This window comes from Pezoporus occidentalis, unplaced genomic scaffold (genome assembly GCF_034315485.1).
Source record: "Pezoporus occidentalis ecotype Australia unplaced genomic scaffold, CSIRO_AGI_Poc_V1 ctg4, whole genome shotgun sequence".
Taxonomy (NCBI): domain Eukaryota; kingdom Metazoa; phylum Chordata; class Aves; order Psittaciformes; family Psittacidae; genus Pezoporus; species Pezoporus occidentalis.
The window spans coordinates 6,723,866-6,750,976 of NW_026915724.1; the positions used below are offsets into that span (position 1 = coordinate 6,723,866).

The following is a 27,111-nucleotide window of genomic DNA, read 5'->3' on the forward strand; positions in this document are numbered from 1 at the left end:
AAGTTTGGTTTGTAGTAGATTTTTCTGGAGAAGCACAAAAGTGAGTGGGGAAAAAAAGTACAGCCAAGCCAAGAATTCATCTGAGAGTCAGCGATGGAAGAAAATGTCATTCCATTACTAAATAGTAATATGTGCACAGGTATGTTAATTTGCATAGATCCATACATGTGTGAATTTAATTGATTTGCTCTCATGCAGGTTCTAAGCCTGGCTCCAAATGATGGCTTTGCCAAAGTACATTATGGCTTCATCCTGAAGGCAGAAAACAAGATAGCAGAGAGCATACCCTATCTAAAGGTATTTTTGTTTTCTCACCCACAGTAAATGTTTTACTAGTAAAAAAATATAATTGAAATGTATAAAACATGTCAAGCCAGGAGCATATGAATTACAAATCACAGTGTAAGCTACATTGGTGGATCACTGTCTGTGACATGGAGCAAGCTTGTACATTGAGACTCATCAGTTCTTGAATATCATGTGTTTGTTTTATTAGTTGTTAACCCAAAGTACACAGCTGTGAGCTGTGTACTGTGAGCTGTGATTGTGCTGAGGTTGGCAGTATGCTGCAAACTTAAGGTTCTTGAAAGATCCAGAGAGGGCTTGTATACTTCTGGGTGTTTGGGAAGGAAGTACTACAAAAATAAAGCCTTAATTAAGCTTTCTAAAACACTTGTGTATATGTTTATAGGGTATGGGGTAAGCGTCCATCTTTGAATACACCTCTGTCTTGGAAGGACTGAGCAGAGAGGCCATGGAATTTGGAAAACATTTCTCAATAGCTTTTTACTGAAGTATTGTATTCATACAGCCTAAGTTCCAGGTTACTTTTAGAGGTCCTGTTGAAGTTTCTCTAACACATTTTTTGTTTCTATTAATAGGAAGGACTAGAGTCTGGTGATCCTGGCACAGATGATGGACGCTTTTATTTTCATCTGGGTGATGCCTTGCAGAGAATGGGAGACAAAGACGTACGTTTTTAATGTGTTCTTGCTTGAAAGTCTAAACCTCTGAGAGACTGCAGAATACAGAAAAACCTTCAGTGATGGGCTCAGTGTTGAAAACATGAGTAGTCTGTTGCAACAACTATCTGGTATATGTGTATAGAGGTCAAGATGAGCAACAGCAAAAAATCTGCCATTGATGTGGCAGTAAAACCTCTTAGCATCGCTTGCTTTAGAACTAACCCAAACTTTTGAAGCTTGCATGGAGCAGTTTGAACTGAGGGAACAGAAGTCTTCTGGAAATTCAGTGACAGTGTTTTTAGAGACTCTTTTAAGCTCCTACCACCACAAAGATTTTAACCAGACTTCAAAAAATACAGTTATGTGTATTATCACTGTATAGAAGTTCTGTCATAGCTCTGGTGTAAGAGTGTTTCGCAAACCTTTCTTCTTTCCCGAAGTGACCTTGAGCACCAGCAAGTATGTGATAAAAGACCATGAGAAGACTGAATGTGTCGGCTGAGTTATGGTATATGTTCAATAAGGAAATTAGCAAAGAGATCAGAAAAGCAGGAATTTGTGAACAAATCTGTTGTGTGCCCAGTGAAAACAAGCATGGCACTGGAAGCCATATGAATATCTAATTTGTTAATTTAAAACAGTATTTCATTTTAAAGCCAAATTTGAATGTGTGAATTAGCCCTCCTGTTATGGTAGGGGATCAAAGGGTTTTGTTAAAGAATGTTATTAGTAATGAACTTTACTACAGGTATGAATTTAAAAATAACAAAAAAAAAAAAACAAACCCAAACCCATTCAGGTTCGTCAATGGGAAATGTGAAGAGAATAAGCATTAAAAAGCATAGTGGAAAAGAGCCATGAAATGCACTTCCTTTTAGTTAGTTATCTTGTAATAGAGTCATAGAATCATAGAATAGTTAGGGTTGGAAGGGAAGCCTACAGGGACTTCATTTTTGGTTTTCTGTTGAGAGAAGGACATTCAAACAGAGAGGGAGAACATGTGCAAGCAGACTCTGTGTGTAAGTGTAAAACGAAGCCTACTGATTCTCACTTGTAAATGAACTTTTAAATTAAAAAAAAATCCCAACTTAATTGTAAGAATATTTCAGAGAAAGCACTCTAACTTACAAAATTCAGATGTTACTACATTTCAATGTTATAAATTTACTGTATGTATAGGTTACTGCAATAAAATTTCCATGATTTATAAAAAAAGAAAGCTGACCTGATGGACTAGGCTTGAGAAAGATCACATACATAGACTTCATTATAGCCCATCTATCTACACAGTTCATACTGGAGAACTTTCTGCTGACTGGGTACTCAAGAGGTCAGCATTCTTTACAGTACTTTAGTATCTGGAGGGGAGCTATAGGGATGCTGGAGATGGGCTGTTCATTAGGGACTGTAGTGACAGGACAAGGGGTAACGGGTTAAAACTTAAACAGGGGAAGCTTAGGTTATATATAAGGAGGAAATGCTTTACTGTAAGGGTGGTGAGGCACTGGAATGGGTTGCCCAAGGAAGTTGTGAATGCGCCATCCCTGGCAGTGTTCAAGGCCAGGCTGGACAGAGCGTTGGGTGATATGGTTTAGTAAGAGGTGCTCCTGCCTAGCAACTAGATTACTGACCCATATTTGGTGTGAATGGTTGTGAGAAGATTATCCTATTTTGCTTATGGATTGGACAGCCTTGGCCAATGAATCTGTTTTGGGAATGTTAGTTGGGTCTAGGAACTTGGCTGATATGAATTTGGTTGTTAACAATCGTTATCTCTTAGGCATACAAGTGGTATGAACTTGGATACCAAAGAGGTCACTTCGCATCAGTGTGGCAGCGCTCCCTCTACAATGTCAAGGGACTGAAAGCTCAGCCTTGGTGGACAGCAAGAGAAACTGGTTATATGGAACTCGTGAAGGTAAGGCAGCTTGTTTCTGTATACTTTGAATTTATTTATTTTTTTATAATGAGAACTATTATCTAAGGTATTAAACAGAGAAAATGCTAATCTAAAGGTAGGCAAAGCAAGTGTAGATGCCCAGAGGTGGATTTAACAAAAGATAACAACACAGAATTTCAGTTCTTTAAAGTTCTTTTTCTATTTCGTGCAAAGCAAGTAGTCTGGTTGTTATTCATATAACAGTTTTCATTTCCCAAGTTGCAGAATTTGTAATATTTTAATAATGGTTATAACAATCCTTAAAAAGTAAGAATTAAAATGGGGGAAGAACTTTTTTCCCTGTATGTTTTAATTATTGGTATATGGCTTAGCAAAATTATTCTATGCAAATAATTTATTTGCAAGAGATTTTCTTTCAGTGGTTGTTTTTTCTTTTATACTTAGTTACATAACATGATAAAAAACCTACTATAAAAGGATAATTTTATTAGAAAGAAATTACAAAAGGAAGATTATTCTTTGTTATAATTTTGATGGCAGCATAAATAAGGCTAGGAAATTTATATTAAAGTGTGATTCTCCAGTGTTATCTTAGTCACACAAAAAAGCAATTACCTTTATTGACTGGTGTTTGGGAAGATCTGAAATGGTCATCTAGTAAACTCATTCTTGAGGTATGTGTAGGAATAGATACTTACTGCCATAAAAGGGATGGAGAAACGAGGAACTTCTTATACTTTTGCCAAACTAAAAGGAAAGAATATATATTATTTTATTGATGTTTCAGAGCAATCTGCAGTGATGTTTTACAGTAAACCATTCAAATTATTAAATTGCAGAAGGTAATGGTCTCCTTACCCTTGGCATGAGGAGATAAGTCAGCTTTGAAGGCTGAAAGAATTCAGTTTCCTGTTATAAAATGCCAAGGGCTCCACCTGCAAGGGATTTTTTTCAGGTGGATCAGTCAACATATGGAGCTCATGATTTGGATCAGCATCCTTTGTGGCTCCTAGAAGAGCTGTTCAGAAGACCAACAAGGGTGGAAATTCACCCCTGACCTCCACAGCACAGCTGGCTCTCTGAAATCCAGTCATACCTCTTCAATCCAGCCATTCTGTGATATATATTTTTAGCTATGTTACTAGCAATATGTCATTGAATCTGGTTGAAATTGTGACTGCAAATTTACTTACATACCTGTCATAATTCAGGGATGGTAAGATTTGCATTCTGCAAGATAACATTCACAGTTGAAAGTATAAACCTAAAATGTAAGTTAAATGCATCAGGAAAAAATATTTGTATTATTGCGTTTCCCCCATAACTCAAGAAAGTTCTGAAGGAAAGCAGGCTTGTCTCTAGTAACATGCAATGCTGAAAGCAGAATTTGAAGCAGTGTTCTCCAGAAAATGGCAAAAGATCATTGAAGACATTGGGTTTATTAATTTCTGAAATATTCCAACTTCTGTACATGTTTCAATAGAGAAAAAAACAAAACCAAAAAAACAACAACAAAACAACATTGTTTCTTACCTCTTCATCTCATTACATTCCTCTTGCTTCTGTGTGGGAAATGCTACCAAATCCCAATGATAAAATTTGACATGGAAAGTTGTTGTATGAAGTATTGGAGGCCCTGACCCTCTCTCCCTGTGTTTCGCTGCTTGTTGTTAAATGTGAATGGACAATTCTCAATATCATGGTAGTTCAACAATGCTAACTGAAGATTTGTTTGCGATTAACTGAGACAGCTCTAAAACCAGACTCTCTGTCAGCTTTCTTTGGTTCATTCTATTAAGCAGCACACCTGTGATCAGTGGCATCTTATAGCACAGACCTGTCTTGATTTTGTTGTAAAGGGTCGTGTAGTTTCTTGGCACTAGAGACAGAGATGTGAATTTTGACAATGCTTTTTTCCACCAAAAGCCTGAAGATTGTCCTTTTTCAGTATTCTCGTAATTTAATTAAATTCTCATTTAATAAATTCCTTCTGAGGGGCATTCAGCTCACTTAACTGTAGTCATACAGATGCAAGGCATATTGTCTGCTAGTGATCTAGTTTACAGGTATCAAAGTATTTCTAGAGGATGATTAATTTTTACTACATTAAATAGCTAAGGATGGCATGTCTCCCTTCCTGGTGTTAAGTTTCCTACTGATTTACTAAAAAATGAAGCCTAGGCAATTAATTTAGGCTTGATGTTTAACTGTCTGATGGGTAAGATTAAAGATGACAATCTCATACTTTATTTCCTTCTCTATTACTTACTTGCCTGGATGTCTGGGGAGACTGGGGATATGTCAGTAATACTTACCAGGATATTTATGATGGTGGTAAATCTTGCTCAGTGGTACTTTGCTTCTCTCTAGCTATGACCCATTAAGGCTTAATTTTTTTTTGCTTCTCTCTATCTGTGACCCATTGGAGCTTAATTTTGTTGTAGTTTTCTTGAAAGAGTAAGAAGGGTTTCTCCCTGGTTTCACAGAGAGCAGAAAATACAAACCTTTAGCTTAGTATCAAGTGATATATGTAGAAATGTTCTGCTGATGTTTCTGATCTATGGTATTTCAGGCCTTTGGACCCAGAGAGTCGAGAAAATTTCTTGTTTGAGCTCAGCTAAAAGAAAACCTTTCTTTTACCTTTGAAAACCTGTCCTATTCCCTTGGGACAATTAACTTCCCTTTCTTACTGAGTCATTGCATCATTCCCTGGTACCTTTTGTAAAACCTCAGCATTACTCTTCTATTCTGGTGCTCATTTTAAAAAACAATGAAAGGGGTAAAATGCTATTGGATCCTGGAGTCTTTTCACCAGCCTGAAATTAATACATAGGTAATGACCAGGTAACTTTGTCCTTTCCTCATGCTGTGTCCTTTGACTTTTGGAAAGGACCTGGAAGATGCTTTGCCAATAAGGTACTACAGTGAACAGATGATTGATTAAAGTAGATCTTGTATTGTCAGTTTTCTCTGATGGCTTAGATTTTATTAATTGAAAGTTTCAAGTGCAGCAAGAAAAGCCCGAAAGAGAATTAAGCTACTGGCAACACCACATATCCATAATATTTTCTGTAGAGTGACAGCTAGGGCTTAATGGGTTATCTAATAATAGCTAAACATTCATATTTAATAGAGAAATTAAATTGAAATGTGCATTTAAAGTGTGGCTGGATGCTTTAAGGGGAGCCTTGTGTTGGAAAGAGCAGAGATGATGCATACAAGTGCTGATGCTTAAGCATTGTGAGTGACCCAATGTGTGCAATGAATCTATTTTAAAAGGTTTAAAATACTGCTCCTTACTTGGAGGTTGTCAGCATTTCCCCAGCAGAGACACAGTAACTGATCATGAATACTCTCCTCCTCTTTTTCAGTAACTAAGAGAAGTAAAGTCTACACCATGTTTTAATTTTATAGTCCAATGGATTAAAATGGACGTGCACTCAGTAGTTATGCATTGAAAGGGTTTGACAGCACAGAGTAAGGATTCTTTTAATATAATAGTAACTCATAAAAATAAACCAATATTAAGAAATCCCTATTTAAATATAGTAATGCCATTGCCAATAAAATCTACACTGTTGCCAGATGTAAAGCAACTGTAAACTTCCATTATTGTTAGGAACTGTATTTAAAAAGCCATATGGAGGTTTATGGGAATCAGCTGCTAGGAAACAAGCACATATGTTCTCAATGCTGGTTGGCACCTAGTTCTTTACTTGGAATCAGGATATTGCACCAAATATAATACAAATTTGTTGCTCTAACCTGAGGCATGTATCCCTACATACCATGAAGCATAAGCATATTTAACTTTTTGCTATAGGTAATGGGTCTCAGGTCAAGAGCTGTAAGTCCAAGACATGGACTTAGTCATTATGTTTTAATGGTGTTTTGCATTCTTACCCATCCAAGGTACGTTTAAGAGTCTGTAAAATCAGGGAGATCAAGGCTGAGCTGTATTTGATCTTCCCGCTTCATTTCTACTTAGGAGCTACCTATTACTCATAGCAAAGCACTATCAGTGTGTTTTATAGATGGGATCAGGTTTTTAGGAGCACAGAGATGCTGTTGATCTCAGGGGAAGTTACGTCTAAAACCATTGAGGAGTTAGTTCAAAATCAGTGACGTGTTCAAATCACTTTGTATCCAGTAAGTAAGTTGGGGAAGAAGCTTTAAAGTGTGAGGACAAACACCCATCTCTGCAGTTTAATTTTCAGCCTGGGCATTAGTGAAAGATTAGAGGTGACAAAGCAGCAGAAATGCTTTGTTCAAGAGCACAAAGAGAAAATGAAAACTATTCACACAAATAAGGTTTAGTAAGCAAAGTAAGCAGCTGGGAAATGGAAGTTACTTTTATCCAGATCTGTTGTTACACTGTGGATTTTTCATTTATATTGCTGTACCATTAAAATGATTTATAATTGGTAGAATAAAAGATTTTCTAATCTATTTGATTTTTACAAATGTAATGTCCTAAGGCAGCAGAGAACAGAAATTTTAATTGTACTATTTTGTGGGTTTGGTATGTATGAGGTACAAGGCAGCTTACACATTTTGAATGGTTGTGTCCATAAATCATTACCTGGTATTTCAAGTTGTATTTGATCTTTTTCAATAGCATCAGCATGTGCAAGTGAATCTCTGCAAACTTTTTTGAAGGTTTAAATCATAGCTTTCAGCTTAAGTGGTGCGTTTACCTTTGTCCTCTTTGAACTGGAATGTTCTGCCAAAGCCTGGAGTTCCAGGTTATGAGTGGTTTTGTAAGTTGCAGGAGTGCTTCCAGGTAAGGTGTGTAGTGTTTCAGCAGATTAATACATTTGTTAGCTTGCAATACAAAATGAGCTGTTAAAGAGCCCTTAGGCTAATCAAAAAGCAAGTCAAAGTGAGGCCTAGCCTGTAAAGAGGCTGGGGATTATTGAAATTTTACGATCTAAATGTAATTGAATCCGAGGAATGCTGTGACAGTTGGGTTTACTGCTTTAATATGTCAGAAGGGAAATGAGGATGAAGAAACTTGATAATGATGATGAGCACTTTTTTTTTTAGTGCTTTTAAATTAAAAAAAAAAGTTAATAATGGCAGGGAAAAATAAAAGCAGTACTAAAACTGAACACAGTAAGTTCTCAGAGCAGTAACTTGGATTTCGCAACAGTCCTTAGAGAAAAATTGGAAGCTCATTCGGGATGAGGGGCTTGCTGTGATGGATAAGAAAAGAAGCCTTTTCCTGCCTGAAGATGAGAATCTACGAGAAAAAGGAGACTGGAGCCAGTTTACCTTATGGCAACAAGGTAAAACATTTTGTATTTCTTCTCTTTCCCCTCATTTCTTCTCATTTTCTCAGACTAATACAGTGTAATAAGGAGTAGCAACACAGTTTTTTCCAGAACCTTTTATATAATCACTGAATCTGCAGAAGAAGGGAACTAATAAAATAGCATCTGGGATCTCTGTGACAGGGAACAAGAGTTCTTTATTCTAAACCATGTTGTCTTGAAGCACTTCTAAGAATCGCTCGAAGGTAATACTCCTTCAAGTGATACAAGGCTGTCAACATTTTGCATGGTGATGCATAGTAAAGAGCAGCCTGAGGGAAGACGGAAGCATGGGAGAAGACACATCCTCAATACTGTATTGTCAGCAAGGTGAGGATGGTATGAGCTGAAGAATATGACTTACAAGCTTGCTGCCCTATCCCTGAGCTGTGCAGAGGGAGGCCCATGACTTGTAAGTCTCTTCTAAGAGACTTAGTTTTATAATCATAATGTTATATAAACCTGCATATTAAAGAGTTCTGTAAAATAAAATATTAAAAGCAATTTATATCAAAATATAATCTGGTGTTGAAGCAGAATGATGTTGGTGGCTTTTTCCATAATTTTTTTCTATGCAGTCTCATTATCATTTATACTTTTAGAATCATGCTTAATATATTAAAAGCAAGTTATATCCAAATATAATGTTTTCAAAAATGTATGATGTTGGTGGCATTTTGTTTTTTCTATGCAGTCTCATTATTGTTTATACTTTTAGAGTAATGTTTAAAAAGTTATGGAAATTCTAGTCTTCACAAATAACTTAAAAACAAAGATGTGCAGTCTGCTCTGATATTACAGTGTTCAAATACTTCTGTTTCACAATCTGTAAAATGGGAATAATAATATTTACCTGTCTTTCAGTGTCAGCTCTTTGATAGCTTTGTTATTTTCTGCAAAGCAGGAAACAGGGAAATATTTGGTCATTGCCCTTACCAATGCTCTGGCTGTTATTTTCACTAGGAAGAAAAAATGAGAATGCTTGTAAAAGTGTTCAAAAAACATGTGCTTTATTGGAAAGATTCCCAGAAGCTACTGGCTGCAGAAGAGGGCAGGTACCTGGCAAATTTCTTCTTTTTTACTAATTCTTAATACTTGGAGCAGGGGATTTTGAGGAATATGTATGGAGAAATGTATGACTTTGGTGTATTTAATTATGCCTCAAGCATACAATGGAGTTAACAATAAAAATATGCCTAGTTTTAGCCCTCAGTAAATGTAGGATGAAGTTGAAACCTTTCTATGGGCTCTAGCTGAGCCATTTTACCTTGTAGCTCTTGAGAGCTCATGGTTGTTAAGTAGTTATTTGCCGTGGGTCAACCAATTAGTAATGATTCACTAAACCCCAGCCCTACGTGACCTGATCTGGCTCATGGCTAATCCTGCTTTGAGTGGAGGTTGGATTAGGTCCTTTCTAACCTTAATTCTTTTTTTTTCTGATCTGAACCTAACTTTACAAGACTCTTTCAGTGAGCCAGATTCTCACTGTCTACTCCAGCCTTGTTGCATTAGACAGGAGAATCGCCTCATGGAAGCCAAACAAGAGTACTGCTGTCACATGCTTCTTTCCTAAAGGTAAAGAAATTTCACACCCATGAGCTGTGGCCTTGGGTACCGACCCTAGTGCCTGGTCTACTTGGCTACAAATTAACCTTGTTAAATCATGCGGTAAGACTTATATGGTATGGATTAATACATACGTGGTTGAATGAATGGCCCAGCACGGATACATGAATCTGTAGGACAGAATTTTTCATAATTTTTTTCCAAATTGCTATATTTTATATGTAATAACTACACGAGAACAACCATCACGTTGCAAAATTAAGGATGCAAAAGTTGGAATACACAGTGCTAGCGTAATCCTAGTTCAGAGCCTTGGGAGTAAGTGTTCACCAGACGAGTACCTTTGATGTGCAGAAGAGCCCTAGATGGCAGCTGTTGTGGGAATGAACAAGGCTATTGTTTCATTGATTTGTTGCAAAGTCTGATTATAGTGAATATAACTGATGAAAGAGGTCCTCACACGGTGTGGTTGACAGCAGGAAAACTGCTTTCTGTGGCATCCATAGCCAAAATTGACCTATCCGGGGGAGCAAAGTCTCTCTGAGAGCTACTATTTTGTTCATCATCTTTTAGCACCCCACATGCTATCACCGGGATTTGATTTTCAGAGTCATTGTGTACTTGCAGTTATAGCTGTAGTCATGTGTTTTGAACATATAAAATGTAAGATAATATGCAAAATGGTGCTCTAGAAGTCTTGAGTTCATACACTATTGGGGGATGAGTAGGACAATTTTGATCTTATGGTATCCATGCCTCAGATTCTTACTGGTAAATTAAGTTTAAAATATCACCTAGTCTGTACTCACATACAGAAACAATGGGAACAAATCAGGAAATTGGGAGTTGTCTGGTGGGTTGACTATTGGGATGCTTTGGGCATGTCATGTACTGACAAAGGTTAACAAAATGTAAAATAATCACCTGCTTAGTGCTGCTGAGGACTGTGTAGAACAATAACAAGTGATCATATTATTAAAACATGTCATTCTTAAAAATAACAGTAAAATAAAAGTAGCACAGGGAGTTTTAATTCTGGGTGTTTCTTATCTCTTTAGAGTTTTAAATTACAACCATAGTGTAATCTGTTGGTAGACTGGCAAGTAGTCCTATAAATAGGACTATTTATATATAGTACTTGAGGACAGTGCATACATTTAATTCATGGGCATATCCAAGCTGATCTGTGTGGACAGATAAAATACATGACGGTAATCATTCCGCAGTGCTGGTATATTAGCATTAAAAAAAAATTGGTTTTCTGGGATATTAGTAACTATCCTGCCTAGCCAGTTATTTGCATTGCATCTGGGTCTGACAGGGCAATCGAGTTAATGCACCTCAGTGTAGCAAAGCTGAAATCAGGTTCAGGTAAACTGAAATAACAGCTAAGGCATTAAGCACACACTGTCTTCTACTGATTTTGTCACAGCTGGAGAGCAAGTAACACCTTAAACCCGAAGATTTATCAGCGTTACCCTGTCCCAGCCAGATGTGCAGATTTCTCAGTTGAAAAGATGCTTCTCGCCTCTGTGTGCGTTATTCACACTTCCTCCTGATCCAGTTGTTGTAGAATTTCAAAAAGAAGGAATGAAAAGGGATGTCTGGAGATTGCCTAGTCCAACCGCTTGCTCAAAGCTTGATGAACTAGAGCAGGTTACTTAGGACTGTGTCCAGTCACGTTTTGAATGCCTCCGAGGATAGAGACTCTACAGCCTCTCTGGGCAACCTGTTCCAGTGCACAGAAAAAAAAATTGTTTTTAATGTTTAAATGGAGTTTTCTGTTTTTCAATATCTGTCCATTGCCTCTTTGCCTGTCACTGGGTACCACTGAAAGGAGCCTGCTTCCGTAATCTTCACTCCTCCCATCAGGTATTTATATGCATAGATAAGATCCCCCCCTTTGTGCTTTCTGTTCTCCAGGCTGAGTAGTCCCAGCTCTCTCTGCTTCCCCTTGTATGTCAGATGCTTCAATCCCTTGATCGTCTTTATAGCCTTTAACTAGACTTGCCTTGGTATGTCCATGGCTGTCTCATAGTAAGTAGCATAGAACTGGATTTAGCACTCAATAAATCTCACCACGTCTGAGTAGAGGGGAAGGATAACCTACTTCTGCTGACTGCTCTCCAAAGGTCTCCTTACTGCAGCCCTGGTGGCTGTTGGTCAGCTTGCTGCAAGGGCATATTTCTGGCTCATGTTCAGATTGTTGTCTATGATGACCCCACAGTCTGTTTCTGGGAAGTTGCTTTCCAGACACTTGTGCACCAGCTTGTACTGGTACATGAGGTTATTCCTCCCCAGTGCTGAACTTTACCTTTGTTTTTGTTGATCATCATAAGATTCCTGTTCACTCCTTTCTCCAGCCTGACAAGTTCCATATGAATGGCAGCAGGAAAAACATTAGTGTCTATCAGCCATTCCTCTCCAATTTTCTATCATCTGGAAACTTGCTGAAGGGAATGCACTCTGTCCCATCATCTGAGTCATTTGTGAAGCAATGAAACAGTGTTGTACCCAGCACTGAGCCCTGAAGTATACCTCTGATGGGTGGCCTCCAGCTGGACTTTGCATCTGTTCACAACTCTTTGAGCCTGGCTTAACTGATAGTTTTCAATACACTTCATTGTCACCTTATCAAGTTTCTATTTCATCGGTTTGTCAATAAGGATGTTCATGGCAGGCTGTTGAAAGGCTTACTAAAGATGAGATAAAAAATATCCACCAATCTCTCCTCATCCACCAAGCTAGTAAAGTACAATTTCCCCTTCATAAATCCATGCTGACTACTCCCAGTCAAATTCTTTTCCTTTATGTGTTTGGAAATGGTTTCCAAGATTGTTTGCTCCATCACTATCCCAGGGATTGAGATGTGGCTGACTAGCCTGTAGTTCCCCAGATCCTCCTCTTTGACCTTCTTGAAGATAGGAACAACATTATTCTCTACCAGTCCTCAGGAACGTCTGCTGGTTTCAGTGACTTTTCAAAGATGATTGAGTGTGGATTCACAACATTGTCCAACTCCCTCAGCACTCAAGTGTGGATCCCATCAGGACCCATGGACCAGTTTGAGTTTGTTTAAACGTGCCCTAACCTGATCTTTCTTCACAGAAGTTAAGCCGTCTTTGCTCCAGTCTTTTCCACTGGTCTGTTACCTGGAATTCCTGGAAGTCAGTCATGCTAGTAAAGACTGAGACAAAGAAGGCATGTAGTGCCTTAGCCTTTCCCATGTCCTTTATCATCAGATCTCCTGATGTATTTGTAGAACATGTGTTGCCCTTCACTTCCATCTCCAGATTCAACATCAGGAGAGCTTTGACTTACCTAATGTCATCCCTGCATGCTCAGAGAATGTTTCTACAGTCTTCCTGGGTGACCTGACCCTGCTTCCACCTCTTGTATGCTTCCTTTTTGTGCTTCAACTTTGTCTGAGTTCCTATGACTCCTGCACATGGGAATGAACCATTCTTGAGCTTGGACAAAGCTCAAGATACTTAAAATAAATACTTAATATAAATAGTTAAAATAAATACTTAATATAAATACTTAATATGAATACTTAATATAAATACTTAATATGAACCAGCTGTCCTAGACCCTTTTTTTCTCCAGCACTGTATTTCATGGGATTTTTCCCAGCAGATCACTGAATAAGTCCAAGTCTGCTCTTCAGAAGCTGCGGGTGGTAATCCTGTTTTTGCCTTTCTACCTTGTCTCAAGATCCTGAATTCCGTCATCTCAGGGTGCCTCCAGACAAGGCTTACAGTCACCTTCACATCACTTTTGTCACCTGAGAAGGACTGGCCAGTCTGGCTAAGACAGGCCTTTTCTCCTGTAGTCCATCCTTTTAAACAACAAAAGTGGCTGTAACTCTTTCCATAGTAAAAACAAACAAACAAACAAACAAACAAACAAAAACCCACAAAATTCTTCTGATTGTAGATAGAAGATAATTATTTCAGATTGAAATATGAATACTGTTTATTTTAAGCAAAATGAAAAATAAGGACTTTCGCACACACACCTGGATGCAAAAACACTCCACAAGACATGTTTTCTATAGTATTGAACATGATTAGAATATGAGAATGAGCAGTTGCTGCTAAGACCATAACAAAAGATGACATTGCACTTTTGGCCCATCATCAAGGATGAGATGCAATGAAGTCCTGAACTTCTAGCAGTATGGCTGTGAAGCTGAACGTGTTGAAGGCCTGCCTTTCTCTTCTTGCAGATCAAATATTCTATCATGCACCCAGGGACTCATGTCTGGCCCCACACAGGGCCCACCAATTGTCGGCTAAGGATGCATTTGGGCTTGGTGATACCTAAGGAAGGCTGCAGGATTCGGTGTGCCCAAGAGAACAGGTATGGTTGGATGTTTGGGGTTCCTTCTTTCTACCTCTCTCAAGGCTAAAAAAGGGATGGGATTGCATGTAATTAAAAAAAAAAAAAAAAAGTAGGGGATATTTTACTGTTCAGGAGGTGTAATGTATTTCCCTAAACCAGAAACTTGCACACTAACTCTTGGTACAAGCATATAAATATCAGTACTCAAACTTCAACGCCAGAAGAATCTTCAGAGACGAAGCTGCTCCTCTTTGCTATGGCATGGAAATAACAGTGGGTTTAGTCCACAGATTCTCTATGTTTGCTTTTACAGTGCCAATGCCAGTCTAATAGAGTGTCAGCAGAGTTCCTCTTTGTTTTGATTTGGGGGGGCTTAGATTTCGTTGTATGTACCTCCGTTCTCACCACCATGATGGAATACTCTTGTATTTTTGGCAGAAGCCTCCTTCTTAGCTGGTATTATTTGTTTTAATTTGGTTAAAAATATTTCAGTTGAAGTTGATTTCAGTCTGAAGACATCTATACAGTTTTTGGCCCAATTACTTACAGAGGTAGCAAATTTCTTTAAAGTGCATTTCAAGTAAGAATTCTTACCTCTTAGGGAAAAGTTGTGTTGACTTGAAGGCCAGTTCTGTCTCTGTTTGCTTGGCACAAAAACCAAAATAAGCTTCAACAGCTTATACATTTACAATCAGGCTATATGCTCCCCTGGGAAATATGAGGAGATGTAAGAAAGGATAAAACTTTCAAGCCTGTGCTGTAATGTGTTAACTTTAGCTGCTTTTGGCAAGAGCTATACATTCAGAATCAAACGCAGGATTTTCCCTGAAAGCACTGAAAGTGAAGTACTGTGGAAAAGAGTGGTGCCAGGAGGAAATCCTACCTTAGGCATTTTTTGTTCATTCCTCTCCTGGTGGTTCAGAGCCATGGTAAACCAGTGGCTTCAAATAGGAGTGCTGGTTCAAATATGAAGCTTATAGTAGGTCATGCCTTTTCTGGCCTTCTGTTCCACTGCTGTGTGTATGAGAACACAGAAACAATGAGAATTTTGTGCTTGGTTACCTTTGTGTCGTCCAGTGCGGGTGTTTAGAGGGGCAGCATTACAATACTACTCATAGTTTGATGGATAGGCAACTCAGCTCTGTCTAGTACTGCATTCTACTCCTTCACCTGCAGAAGAGTCTTTCTGCAGCTGCTAGGAGCTGTATACCTCACTGTTATTCAGTACAGCTGTAGTAATTTTAGGTTGTTGGGCCATTTTGAAGTCCCAGCACTGTAAAGCATAGGGTAAAATGCACAAAAATGGAGGTAAATAATATCTAGTACTCAAAATCAAACATGTCTGTCAGAAAAGGTAATCGTGTTTTAAAATGAAAGTGCAGAATTACAGCCTTATGCAGAAGGCAGTCCAAGATCTCACCTTAACAGGTCACACTAGAGCCCTGCAGGTGATATAGAAACTACTCCGAAAGTGGCTTAACACTAGGCCAGAAGAATATCATCCCTGTGGTCCCACTGTGAAGTGTTTCTCACACCATGAAGGCTTCTAGAAAATATTTATTTGCATGCTAATGGTGGGGTTTGTAATCTATTCAAAAGGGGTGTCATGGTTTAAGCCCAGCCAGTAACTCAGAACTATGCAGCTGTTCCCTCACTCTCCCTTTGCCGCCCATAAGCACAAGTGATAAACTGGGCATGACGTGCTGTGGTATGGAATACCCCTTTGGTTAGTTTGGGTTAGGTGTCCTGTCTCTGCTCCCTCCCGACTTCTTGTGCCTGTCCTCACTGGCAGAGCATGAGAGACTGAAAAGTCCTTGATCAGGGTAAGCATTACTAACAACTAAAAACATTGGTGTGTTATCAGCACTGTTCTCAGACTGAAGCCGAAACACAGCAAAAAAAAACAAACAAACCAAACCCAAACCAAACAAAAAAAAACCAAAGCCCAGCAACCCCCATCAAAAGTAAAAAAGCTGTCAATACAAAATACCCACAAAATACCAACGAAACCACAAAAAAACCTCCCCACACCTCCCAAAAAAAACCCAAAGTCAACTTGATTTTCTTAATGCATTACAGCATTGAAAGTGGTTGATTCCCATTGAGTTGAACAATACCAGTGTAACTTAGTGCAGTAGCAGAGACTCAGAGTCTATAAGGCATAAAATGTTTTTGTTATCAGGTAATTGATATGGTAGCAGAAAAATAATATCATTATAGCTGAAGCCTGCAAAAGGCTCATTATCTGAGCCTTCAAGGCTAATGTCTATGTGCAAGCCCGTGTGAATTTTTTACTATATTATGCTTTATGGTTTATGTACTCTTGCTTAAAATATGTTTAGATGATCATTTCAGTTGATCCAATTTCTGTTTCTACTTCTCTTCAGAACATTACAGCACAACCCTATAAATTTTGATGTTAATTTTTGCTTTTGTGGAATTCAAATACTAGATTACTTGGGATACTAAATTTCATTTGCACCCTGTTTTTGAAAAAGAAAATTGTTTTCTCTGTGTGTGAACACTGTTGAATAAGTTAAGCAATGCGTTTCCATGTTTGATGGCAAGACTTTTGTTTCATAGTTCTTAATTCCCTTTAAGAGCATCCGTCTTCTTGTACTGCTTCACCTCCTAAGGAGTCCTGTTAAAAAACTTGATTATGTAGTCATTGTAGAGAAGCTTCATCAGTCTCAACTGGGGGGATAATGAGAGGTGTGCTTTTGTCCTGCTGCAATGCAAAATAAATTTGCTTTGCTCATACCACTGCCTGACTCTACAATAGACAAACCATGTTACACAATGAGCTGCAGTGTCTAAATGCTGTGGGTAAGGTTGAGATCTGAGGGGCAGTGACAAATGACTAGCACAGTGACTTTTTCACATGTTGTGGCATTATCACTAGTGGTCACTGATGAGTTGCTTGTTTTTTGCAGTGTCAGGAATACATTTAATCAGACACTAAACTTCTTTTCAAAACTATGAATCCAGATCTCAGCAGGCTGGAGAAGCGTGCCAGCTGAAACTTCGTGAAATTCAACAGAGGCAAATGCAAAGCCCTGCAACTGATAACAACAGATCAACACCTTGCAACAGTACAGACTGGGCGATGGTTGCGTAGGAAGCAGCTTTGCAGCAAAGGACTTGAGGATTCTAGGGGACAAATTGCACATGGGTCCTAATGTGCTCCTGTCTTGACGAAGGCTAGCTGTGGACAGGAAGCAGTTTGAGGGGAGCAATTGTTTTCCCTTTCTTTTGCACTGAAGATGCTGCCTCTGAAGTGTTGTTTCCAGTATGGGGCTCTTCAGTACAAAAAAAAAAAGTCATTGATAAACTAGAGGGCCTCCAGTGGAGGCTGGAAAAAGATATTTAGAAGACTGGAATATGTGACACATGAGGAGAATCTCAAAAAGCTGGTTTGGAGTCTGTAAAAGAGAAAGCTAACGAGGAGCCTAGTTACTGTCTTCAGCTACTAGTGAGTGACTGTGCAGAAGACAGAACCAGGCTTCTCTGAGGTGTCCAGTTATAGCATCAAAGGTAATGGACACAAGTGACAGTGAAGAAAAATCCATCTAGATAAAAGGAAATTTTTACAATGGGATTCGTGACACACAGAAAGAGATGGTGGAATGTCTGTGGTTGAAGATATTCAGAAATCTACTAGTCAAGAACCTGAGAAATCTCATCTAACTTCAAAGTTGGATCTAACTTTGCAGTGAGTCTTGCTCCGAGCAGAGGCTTGGACCACATGGCTTGCCAAGGTTTCTTCTGACCTAGATTATTCTGTGGTTCTATGCTTATAGTAAGTAAAATTGACAGAAACACTGATTCTTCCAATAATTGATATCTCCCTTCTAAACTGCCTCTTGCCATTTCTGTTAAAGCTGGTAATTTTGTTATTTATCAGAAGATGGAGGTGCTCAAAACTGAGCCATGTTGAATAAATTATGTGTATTCCTTTTCTTGCCTAACAAAGATACAGATCTTGGAAAAGTATCACTGTTAAAACTTATCTCTTCCATGCTGTAGTGAACAATCACCCAGGGTATTTACATCTTTTCAGTGATCTGCTCTGCTAAACACTTAGCAAGCAGAGGGGCTTGCTAAGTTACGTGGTCTCATCCTTCCAGTTTAGTTTTGACAGTGTAGTTAACCCAGTGTACACCATGGCATGGCAACCTTCCTCTGAAGAAAAATCTTTAGGCTCAGTGCTTTGAACGGATTTATGGGACAAGACTGTTAAAATCTCTGAAATATTAAGCGTGATCAGGGCCTGATTCTCTTGCTTTGATTTTCAGAAAAAGCAGATTGATTCAATGTAATTTGTTTTTGAACCATAAAATCAGATTACTGGTCATTCCCTCTGTTTCCATCGCTCATTATGTATGTATCTGATTAGAAAAGGAGAAAAGTTGATTACTACACTAGTTATTAATACTTGCTTCCTGCTTATTGGACTCAACTCATTAAAAGTATGTAAATAACAAATATTGTAATGTCTGAATGTGTATGTGGGCAGAGTGAGGGGAAACAATCCCTCAGTAATAAGAAGGTCCATTAGACTGATCTTTCTGTAGTTTCTTTTAATTAAAACCCTGATACTTCAGTCTCTATATTAGGTAGTAAAGTCCTGACTGTGCAATATGTACTGTATAAATCATTCTGGTATGTGAAAGAGCATCCTCAGAGCTGATATATAGCTTGTCTGCTCTATAGCACTTCCAATACTACACCAAATCATGTTCTTTTTTGTGTTGCAGATCCTGGGAAGAAGGGAAAGTTCTTATTTTTGATGACTCTTTTGAACATGAAGTATGGCAGGATGCTGAAGATTATCGCTTGATATTCATTGTGGATGTGTGGCACCCTGAGTTAACAGCACAACAGAGACGCACCCTTCCTGCTATTTAAGGGGCTCCTTCTGATGTGCGGAGCAGAGGAGCTTTAACCCCCTCGGAGAGGTTGTCCTATGCAAATAGGATTAATTTATCCAGCATACAAAGAATACAAGTATTGTAAGGGTTAGCAGAGATAAGGACTACATCCTGCAGTCATGAAGGACTTGATTTTTTTTAAAAAAAGGAAAAAAAAAAAGCCATGTTTTGTTTCATACTGGTACAGCACTGATGGAAGTTTGAAAATAGGAATCTTGTCAGCCAAAGAACAATAGGTCTGGATTTTCAAATTAAGGAATGTGCAGATGTTTTTTGCCATGCCTGTATTATGCATGCTAAACTAGTCAGTTATTTGCCCAACCATGTTCAGGCACAATATTTGCAGTTCTCTATCTGGGAAATATTTCCCAGGCTTTTCTCTGGGAAGCAACATGTAAAATGTTTCCAAACATATGCACACAACCAACTTTGAAAATCAGTATGCAATTTTAACGTTAGCTGCTTTAGGCCTAGAGCATGACCCTATGTTATCAACTGTAGATGTGAATGGGTTATATGTGTTTGTATTTTTTTCTAAATAATGACTGTATTTTTCTAGCATAATTATGAGCAAATCTTTACTCAACCACTATTTTTTAAAATGAACAACATATATGTAAGTGCATCTCTAGCTATTAGCAGAAGGAAAACACTACATATGATCAGATTTAATGTTTGTCCTGTGTAGCCTTCTCTTGCCTTCCTGAAAATGCAAACTGAAACTTGCATAACCAGCTGCTTAGTGAGGATTTGTTTTTCTAAAACAAAATCGTTCTCTTATTTATCAGCAACCTTCAGTTTGATAATGTGACTTTGGAAGATAACAAGCAAATGTGACATCCGTAGGTTCAGACCTTAAACTTCTTAGGCTTATGTGGTGAACTGCTGTTTCTCCTCTCATTAGAAAAGTTTGTGTTATGATATCTGTTTTCTACCCAGCAAGGGTCTGGGATGCCTCCTTCCAGGGGATCCTTCTAGGCTGTCCTTAGGTGTTCATTCAGCAGAAAAAAAATATAGCTGAAGAACTTCCTGTGCTTTGGGCAGAAGGACAAGGTCTGGCTTGCTTTTCTGCCAGAATGCAGAGCAGACAAAGAGCTTCAGGTTATTAACTTTTATTAACTTCTGCTGCCAGCATCGTACAGTGTGCTAGAAAGATCCTTTAAATGACCTAATGGTGTTCTCCTTGTCTTGAAGTGTATGACATACTGCTGAAGTAGTCTTATCCCAGTACTGTTCACTGTATGTTCTATACTTGCCATACAGAATTTATGCTATGGTAAAAAAGCCTGTTTTCAAGAAAGAAAACTGTTTGGATATTTAAGCAGTTAGCTGGTTTTGGGGGGATCTGTACTATTTAAATGGGAGATGGAGGGTGCAGCACCCTGCACTATTGATTTCTAAGAACACTAACAGGAAAGAGAGACCTGAGGTTGCACAGTTGATGCTTATGACTGGCTGTTACCTACTCTCCCACAAAACTAGCTGGGTGTGGATAGGTGTGCTAGGATGCTCAGAGCTTGTCATGAGCAGTGGCAACATTACTGAGGGTTTTGAGAGACAAACACTAAGGAAGGAGACACTGAGGTTACGTAGTCTCCACAGCTTCAGCTTTGCTGCCCAAAAGACACTGAACAGTCATCGTATTTGTAAATGCTCAGTGGTTTTGTACTACCGAGACTACATCACGGTACCTAAGTATCATGGACCAGAATGCTACCTTTGAGGGAGCAAAATACAGATAAGAGCTTTGCGTTGCCATAAAGCGAATGCTTTTCAGATTTTGTATTTTGCTAGGTAATTAAATCTTGTAATGTGATGTAACACATGATGATTGCACCATAAATTAGTGTAACCGGTTTCTGGAGGTGTGCACTTTAATTTCCTTTTTGAATATTAAACTGAAAAATCCTCTCTGGTCTAAGTCAGTTTTAGACAGCTGTGATAATTAAACTTTAACAAGTTGTCTGTGTCAAAAATAACTCTGAGACTATGCACAATATACAAGAAAGTAACAGTTATCATTTAATCATAATGAAAACATAAAATATTTGGAGATATTTTGCAGAGCTTTAGGAGAGTCAAGTGCTAAACTGGGAACAAGGTGCTTGTTATTGTGGGGGGTAAAGTAGTAAAAAGATCATAAGTAATTAAATCTCCTCGTGGTTGTATAGTCACAGGGTGTATCTTTGTAAGGTGATCAAGCAATACAAATTATAAAGTATTTTGTAATTCTCTATAATAAAGACATAGTTTGTAAAGAGGGAATCAAGAACTGTTTAAATCAAAATTTGTGGTTTAGGAACATTTTTCTTAATGTTGCATTTTAGTTTCTATAGCTCAGAGGAAATACTAAATGAGTGGTAAAAGCTTTGGGACTTTCTTTATGAAAACTCATGCCATCCTTCACATTGTTTCGTTGTTCCTTTGAAGGGTTATACTTTATCTTTTCCTATTGCAAATGGCGAAAAGATAAAATTGGCAAATATAAAAGTAATCTACCCGAGATGTGTGTGTGCTGAAGTAGCACTGTTTATTAAATTGTGTAGTGATATATTGGCCACTTAAAATCATAAGTGCCTTGAATATAACAGAATATATTATGAATAGCTCCTGCAACACTGACGTGAATCTACTCAATGCTTCCCTGTTAAGGAGCTGAGAGCATATCTGTTTGTTTGTTAGCTACAGTTACAGGATTAGCGATATATATGGAGGACAATACAGCAAACTACAGAAATCATGCCCTGAATAAGTCATATATTATTTAAGTATTCCTGTTTGCCAAATAATATTTCATCTTGAAAAAGCTTTTGAACATTGGAAATACCAATGGAAGAAGTGAATAGAAATGTTTTTTAAAATGGAGAACCATTGCAATTTAAATATTTTTTTCCTTTAGATTTATTTGCAGAGGGAAATGCCAGAAAAGGGCAATATAGTCTCTTCTTTAAAAGCAGTACATACTCATTACAATGATGGGAGCTAGATTCCTCCCTGCCTGTAGTTACCTTGCTTGCAAGCACAGTCTGTACAAGATCCTACAGTTAAATACAGGCATCATACAGTTACATACAAGGCATCATATGTATGTATTCATGTCACAGCTAAAGAAAATAAATAATCCTCTGCAAGGTTTAATCCTCAAGGACAAGATTTCAGTGGTATTTGCACTTCCTGGGCAGAACAAATCCCACATGAACGAACAATGATTGTAACAGGTCATTACAAAGATTCAGTGGTGAGTGTATTAACAGAGAAAAACTTGTAACCCAAAGTGTTTCCATTAATGCTGCAGTATAGCAGTCAGTGCCTACCTTTTATTGTCTGTTTGTTTTTTTACTTCCTGCTTTAGGCAAGTTCTCTATGACAAATCCAAATGCTTGTGAGAATTCATGAGCCAAGGGAGGCAGAACTGTGTCCTTTTATCAGGAGTTGACATCTAGTTTTCTGTAATGGGTGGTAATGTCAGGGGAGGGTAAATGGAAGAAATCCCAAAGATAAATGGGCTCAGTTGTCTTATTTGTTTAATGTTCCCGCAAGCCTCTGCTGCTTTTTTCTGACTCCTGTGTTGCCTTACTGGGACCATTCACTGCCTTATAGGTTCGCTGTCTACTGTGGAGGCCAGGCTTTGTATCAATGACATGCTGCTGCAGAAGAAGGGTTAGCCTGGATGAGGCTATCCAGTACAAATACTAGAGGGTAAACCCCAGATGTGTTGATAGGATCTGGCAGGATGCCCTTTCTGCCCTGTACAGACATGAAATGTTGTAGATAAAGGCAGTATTTTGTTAGTCCATCTCTTAGGGTTGACCGTGTCCAGTTGAACTATATGATCACTTCAGTATATCACTTAGGAATTCAGTGGATGTTCCAGAGGCACATTAAAAACTCTTGTGCCCATTATCATCTCATTGATATATATGGTTTACACTGCTACCTTCGATATGTTGTTGTCAACTGCTTGTTCTAGTAAATTGTCAAAGTATGGCAATTTAATTGAAGGCTAAAGGTGTGTACAGTGGTCGTAACTGTTTTAGGAAATAAAGTCACTGCACATACAATTTGATAACGATTTTTCTTTTATTTCTTTAATCTGGTTTCCATTTCAATGAAGAGATGGGGCTCTCTTTGCAGCTAGAGCAAACAGAGAAATAACAAACTGATCTTTGGCATTTCAGTTCTTCTATTCGTCCACATTTCCTTCTGGCAGAAGCTTGTACTGAATAATAAATTCAAAGTTTTCCTTTTTCATTTTAATAATGGCCCACATCTGCAATAAGCATACCCTTCTGGCTACACCTTTCACTACACTGCATGAGGGAAGGGGGTAAATGGTTCTGCCGAGCTTATATTTGCTGTTATGACCTAAATGAAACAATCTGGATTGAACCATTAATCACTGCTGAATGCGTCCAATGGGTCTCCCTAGCAGCCCCCTTCCGCATACGCACACATGTGCACACACACACTTCTCTAATAGGCTCCCGAGTTGCCTGTGGAAAAACACATCATTAAATTAAATAATTGCATTTCATATTGTGTGCATCTGCTGCCCACACTGCTCATTCCACTTAGCCAACAGTTTCATACGGGCTTTGAAAGTTAAGAGTAATTTTTGCTAGATGTCGAAATGTGACCCCCAGTAAGCAGCATGGATGAGGTGGTCACAAAGTGTCATGTTGAATGGCATTATGCTCTCACTGATTTATTTTGTTTTCTTAATGCAAAATCTTCCTGTAAAACTTGAGTGCTCTGTAGATGCTGCTGTTTCTGCCCTCTGTGCCAGATTAAACTGATGATTACAGTGCAAAGTTGTTTAAGTTTGAATTGTTTCTCTTTAAAACACACTTAACCTTTGCTTCTGTAAAACTGACCGTCCCTGATGGAGTCTTCAGGAAAGCTACTGACACACCCTGGTTTCTTTAACAGAGAATGCAGTCCCATAATTTCCAATGCTTTAATGTCGTAAGTCAAAAAAAGAAAGAGGTTTTTTTCTATGGACAGACTCCTGTGTCAATAGAAACTTCTCAGTTTTTGTTCAGTGTTGGCTTCACAGACAGATGGCTGGTGACAGTTGTTACTTGTCAAGAAACATGAAGGACTTGTTCTCAAGCAAAACACGGGCATGAGTATGTGTGTTGTGTGCTCTGTGGGTTCCTGGTATGGTGGAAGTCTGTTGATGTATACGTGCATGTTGAGCACATGGGAGCTCAGTCCAGAGCCAGCAGCGGTTGGGTGTTCTCGCTTTCTCCCTGGTCTTCATGTTTCAGCGTGCCAGCTTCCACCACAGACTGGGACCTGAAAGCAAGAAGATATGCATGCTAGCGAAGGCTGCTGCAGAAGCACTCACCTTCCTGGAGTCCCTTTGCTTCATTTTATGGTTTTTGCTTTTGTCCATTTTCATCTTAATGGCCTTTTAATTCTTTTCTGTGGAACTCGTACAGAATTTGAGAAACAGTCCTTTAAATATGAACAGCGATATGACTCATTGCAGATCTCAAATGCTTATAATTTAATGCTTAGCTACCATCCATAATGCTGGACAGGCCTAGCAATTTAAAGGCCTGATTCTGAGATACCATGAGATTGTTGGTGCTTAATGTCTTCCTAGGCAAAACTGCTTGTGCAACTGCTTGTTAGAAAGGTCATCTGTACAAGTGCTTGCAGAAGTGAGTCTCAGCTCATGCTTGTTACAGACCTAAAGTAGACAAATCACATTTTACTGATGTAGAGGTTTAAGAAGCAAAACATCTATGAGTTACCCAAGATCAATGAAGAAGCCAATGTTAATACAACAACAAAGGACCTTTTGGTGTGCCCAGTCCTGTACTTTATCCATTTCCCTGCCTATGCCCTTGAAGAGCTTTATTCAGGGGTAGTCTATTTAAAATTCATTTCTGTCTTCAAGATGGGAAGCATTATTTATTTGTTGTTACTGGCCGAAAAAATATAAACCAGACCCAACATATAAGTGAATAAACACTAGAGAAAGTGGAGCATGGTGATTTCTTGTAGTGACAAATGCTTAACGGGTTTAAACTAGTGGGAAAATTCAAGACTATTTCATTTTCTGAGGTCTGTGTGCTCCAGTGTTTGCTCATTGTGCAGCGGAAGGAGGAACTGTTGAGTTTATTGCTAAAGAGTTTTGTTATCCTCCATTTTCTATGGCTTAGGCTAGGAGCTGCCTCCCAGTTTGGAGTGGGCAATAAGCTTTAGAACAAAATTGCTGTGTGTATCTGGAAGATTTAAAAAGGGAACTTTTTCAAATACAGGGGTAGCATTTCCAAGAGCCTGCATTTGCATAGTGGATAATATATTTCTACAGAGCCCGTTTTCTCATGGATAGCTTTTAGAATTAGAGGTAGCTCTCATTCCCTATAGGATCTGTTTGTAGTTCCCAGTTGTTCATTATGGTAACCTCAGTTTAAGCCTTCGTTATTTCATGAGATTAGATATCACCTCTCTTTTGATAAGAATCATTAATAAATTGCATCCTTTGGTAACAGCAGCACTTGATCAGGAATGAATACCATGACTGTGAATAACTTGTGTAATTATTTTTCTTATTCTTATGCCTGGAGCTTTCATTAAAGCATAATAAAAAAATTTCATTTAAAAAAATGTCTCTGAAGAGAGATAACAAAAACTGGATGCTCAATGGGAAAATTTTATGCCAAAGTTTTCAAAGAAAATGTTTGCTCAAGTGTTTTTGCTGTGTATTTTTACAGTAACATGACATGTGTGATGTTTATGACTGCATTTTAATATAGAAAGGCAGCTGGTTCAGGAGATTAGGCAAAATGGCAATTTACATATTTCTAGTATGTGGCAGCAAAAACATCTTGTGGCTTTGAAACTGGTACAGAATGGATACAAACTGCAACATCAACACCTCCTTATTTTCTCTTCTGAACAACCAGTTTAAATTATTATTAAATAATACCTTGTTAATACTTGTCACCAATGTATTGTTCCTGTCTGATCCACTGCTCTACAATGCAGATCCATTGTAGCATTTGCCAGCATAGAATCACGGAATGGTTTGGGTTGAAAAGGACCTTAAGATCATATACTTACAAGCCCCCTTCCACTAGACCAGGTTGCTCAAAGGCCCATCCAACCTGGCTGTGAACACAGCCAGGGATGGGGCAGCCACAGCTTCTCTGGTCAACCTGTGCCTGTTTCTCACCATCCTCACAGTAAAGAAATTCTTCCTAATGTCTAATCTAAATCTACCCTCTTTCAGCTTGAAGCCCTTTTCCTATTGATACTTCTTCTTATAAAAAGTCCTTCCCCAGCATCCTTGTAGGCCCCCTTCAGATACTGGAAGGCTGCTATAAAGTCTCCATACAGCGTTCTCTTCTCCAGGCTGAACAGCAGAAAGTTTTGCTCTAAGACACATGTGACAAATCTCACAATTTTGCATTTTATGTTCACTGTTGATTTTCTTTCTCATCTCATTACACACACAAAAAATATATTCTTGCATCTATAATAGCAAGATATCAATTTTCTCTCCATACCGGTACTCAGGTGCACATCAGGTTGGGAACAATGTAGTCTCAAACCCTGTGTGCAGGTCCTACGCTGTTCCTTTTCAGACAGAGCCAAAATATCTGGAGCATCAAACAAATGTATTGCAGCCCCCCTGACCTCCAAGCTCAAGATGCCAAATGATTCAAACACAGTGTCCAGCCTTTCTGAATAATGTAGAGATCCAGCTGAGATTTTAGTTATCTATCTCCCAAGTTCTGCAGCAACAATCTTTTTGACTTTTCTGCTAGAAGCTTCTTAGACCCCTATCCTAAAGCAAACAGTTCAGACATCTATCTGAAGGGCACAATTGTAATTTAAACAATCATCGGTATTTTCTAAGACCTCACAATAAAGGACTTACTGTCGTGTTTGGATTTCCGTTTTCCAAATGCATCAGGTTTTGGTCTGCTGAAAAATGTTCCCAGTTTTGCTTTTAACTTTAGTTTTATATTGGAAAAAAAGAGAAAATTACTTAATTCTTAACAAGATTCTAATATAATTTTCCCATATTCATTTATGGTATTAAAAATGTAGATGCTCAGAAAAGCTTTTTG

General features: G+C 38.4%; 2 protein-coding genes across 8 annotated transcripts in view; one reads left to right on the forward strand and one right to left on the reverse strand.

Moving 5' to 3' along the window:
- The window catches only part of ASPH (aspartate beta-hydroxylase), a 111,514-nt gene extending 88,424 nt beyond the window's left edge, over window positions 1–23,090 (forward strand). For all 7 annotated transcript variants that reach the window (XM_062633302.1, XM_062633303.1, XM_062633306.1 and 4 more), the window contains 7 exons: window positions 199–297; window positions 882–971; window positions 2,746–2,883; window positions 8,018–8,153; window positions 9,141–9,232; window positions 13,975–14,108; window positions 18,848–23,090. In XM_062633302.1, coding sequence (XP_062489286.1) covers window positions 199–297; window positions 882–971; window positions 2,746–2,883; window positions 8,018–8,153; window positions 9,141–9,232; window positions 13,975–14,108; window positions 18,848–18,998 — 840 coding nt within the window. In that variant the 3' untranslated portion in view covers window positions 18,999–23,090. The remainder of the gene's footprint in view (window positions 1–198; window positions 298–881; window positions 972–2,745; window positions 2,884–8,017; window positions 8,154–9,140; window positions 9,233–13,974; window positions 14,109–18,847) is intronic.
- CLVS1 (clavesin 1) overlaps window positions 23,083–27,111 on the reverse strand; it is a 100,982-nt gene continuing 96,953 nt past the window's right edge. Inside the window, exon 6 of the mRNA XM_062633310.1 lies at window positions 23,083–24,319. Within this exon, the coding sequence (XP_062489294.1) occupies window positions 24,232–24,319 (88 nt within the window). The 3' untranslated portion in view covers window positions 23,083–24,231. The remainder of the gene's footprint in view (window positions 24,320–27,111) is intronic.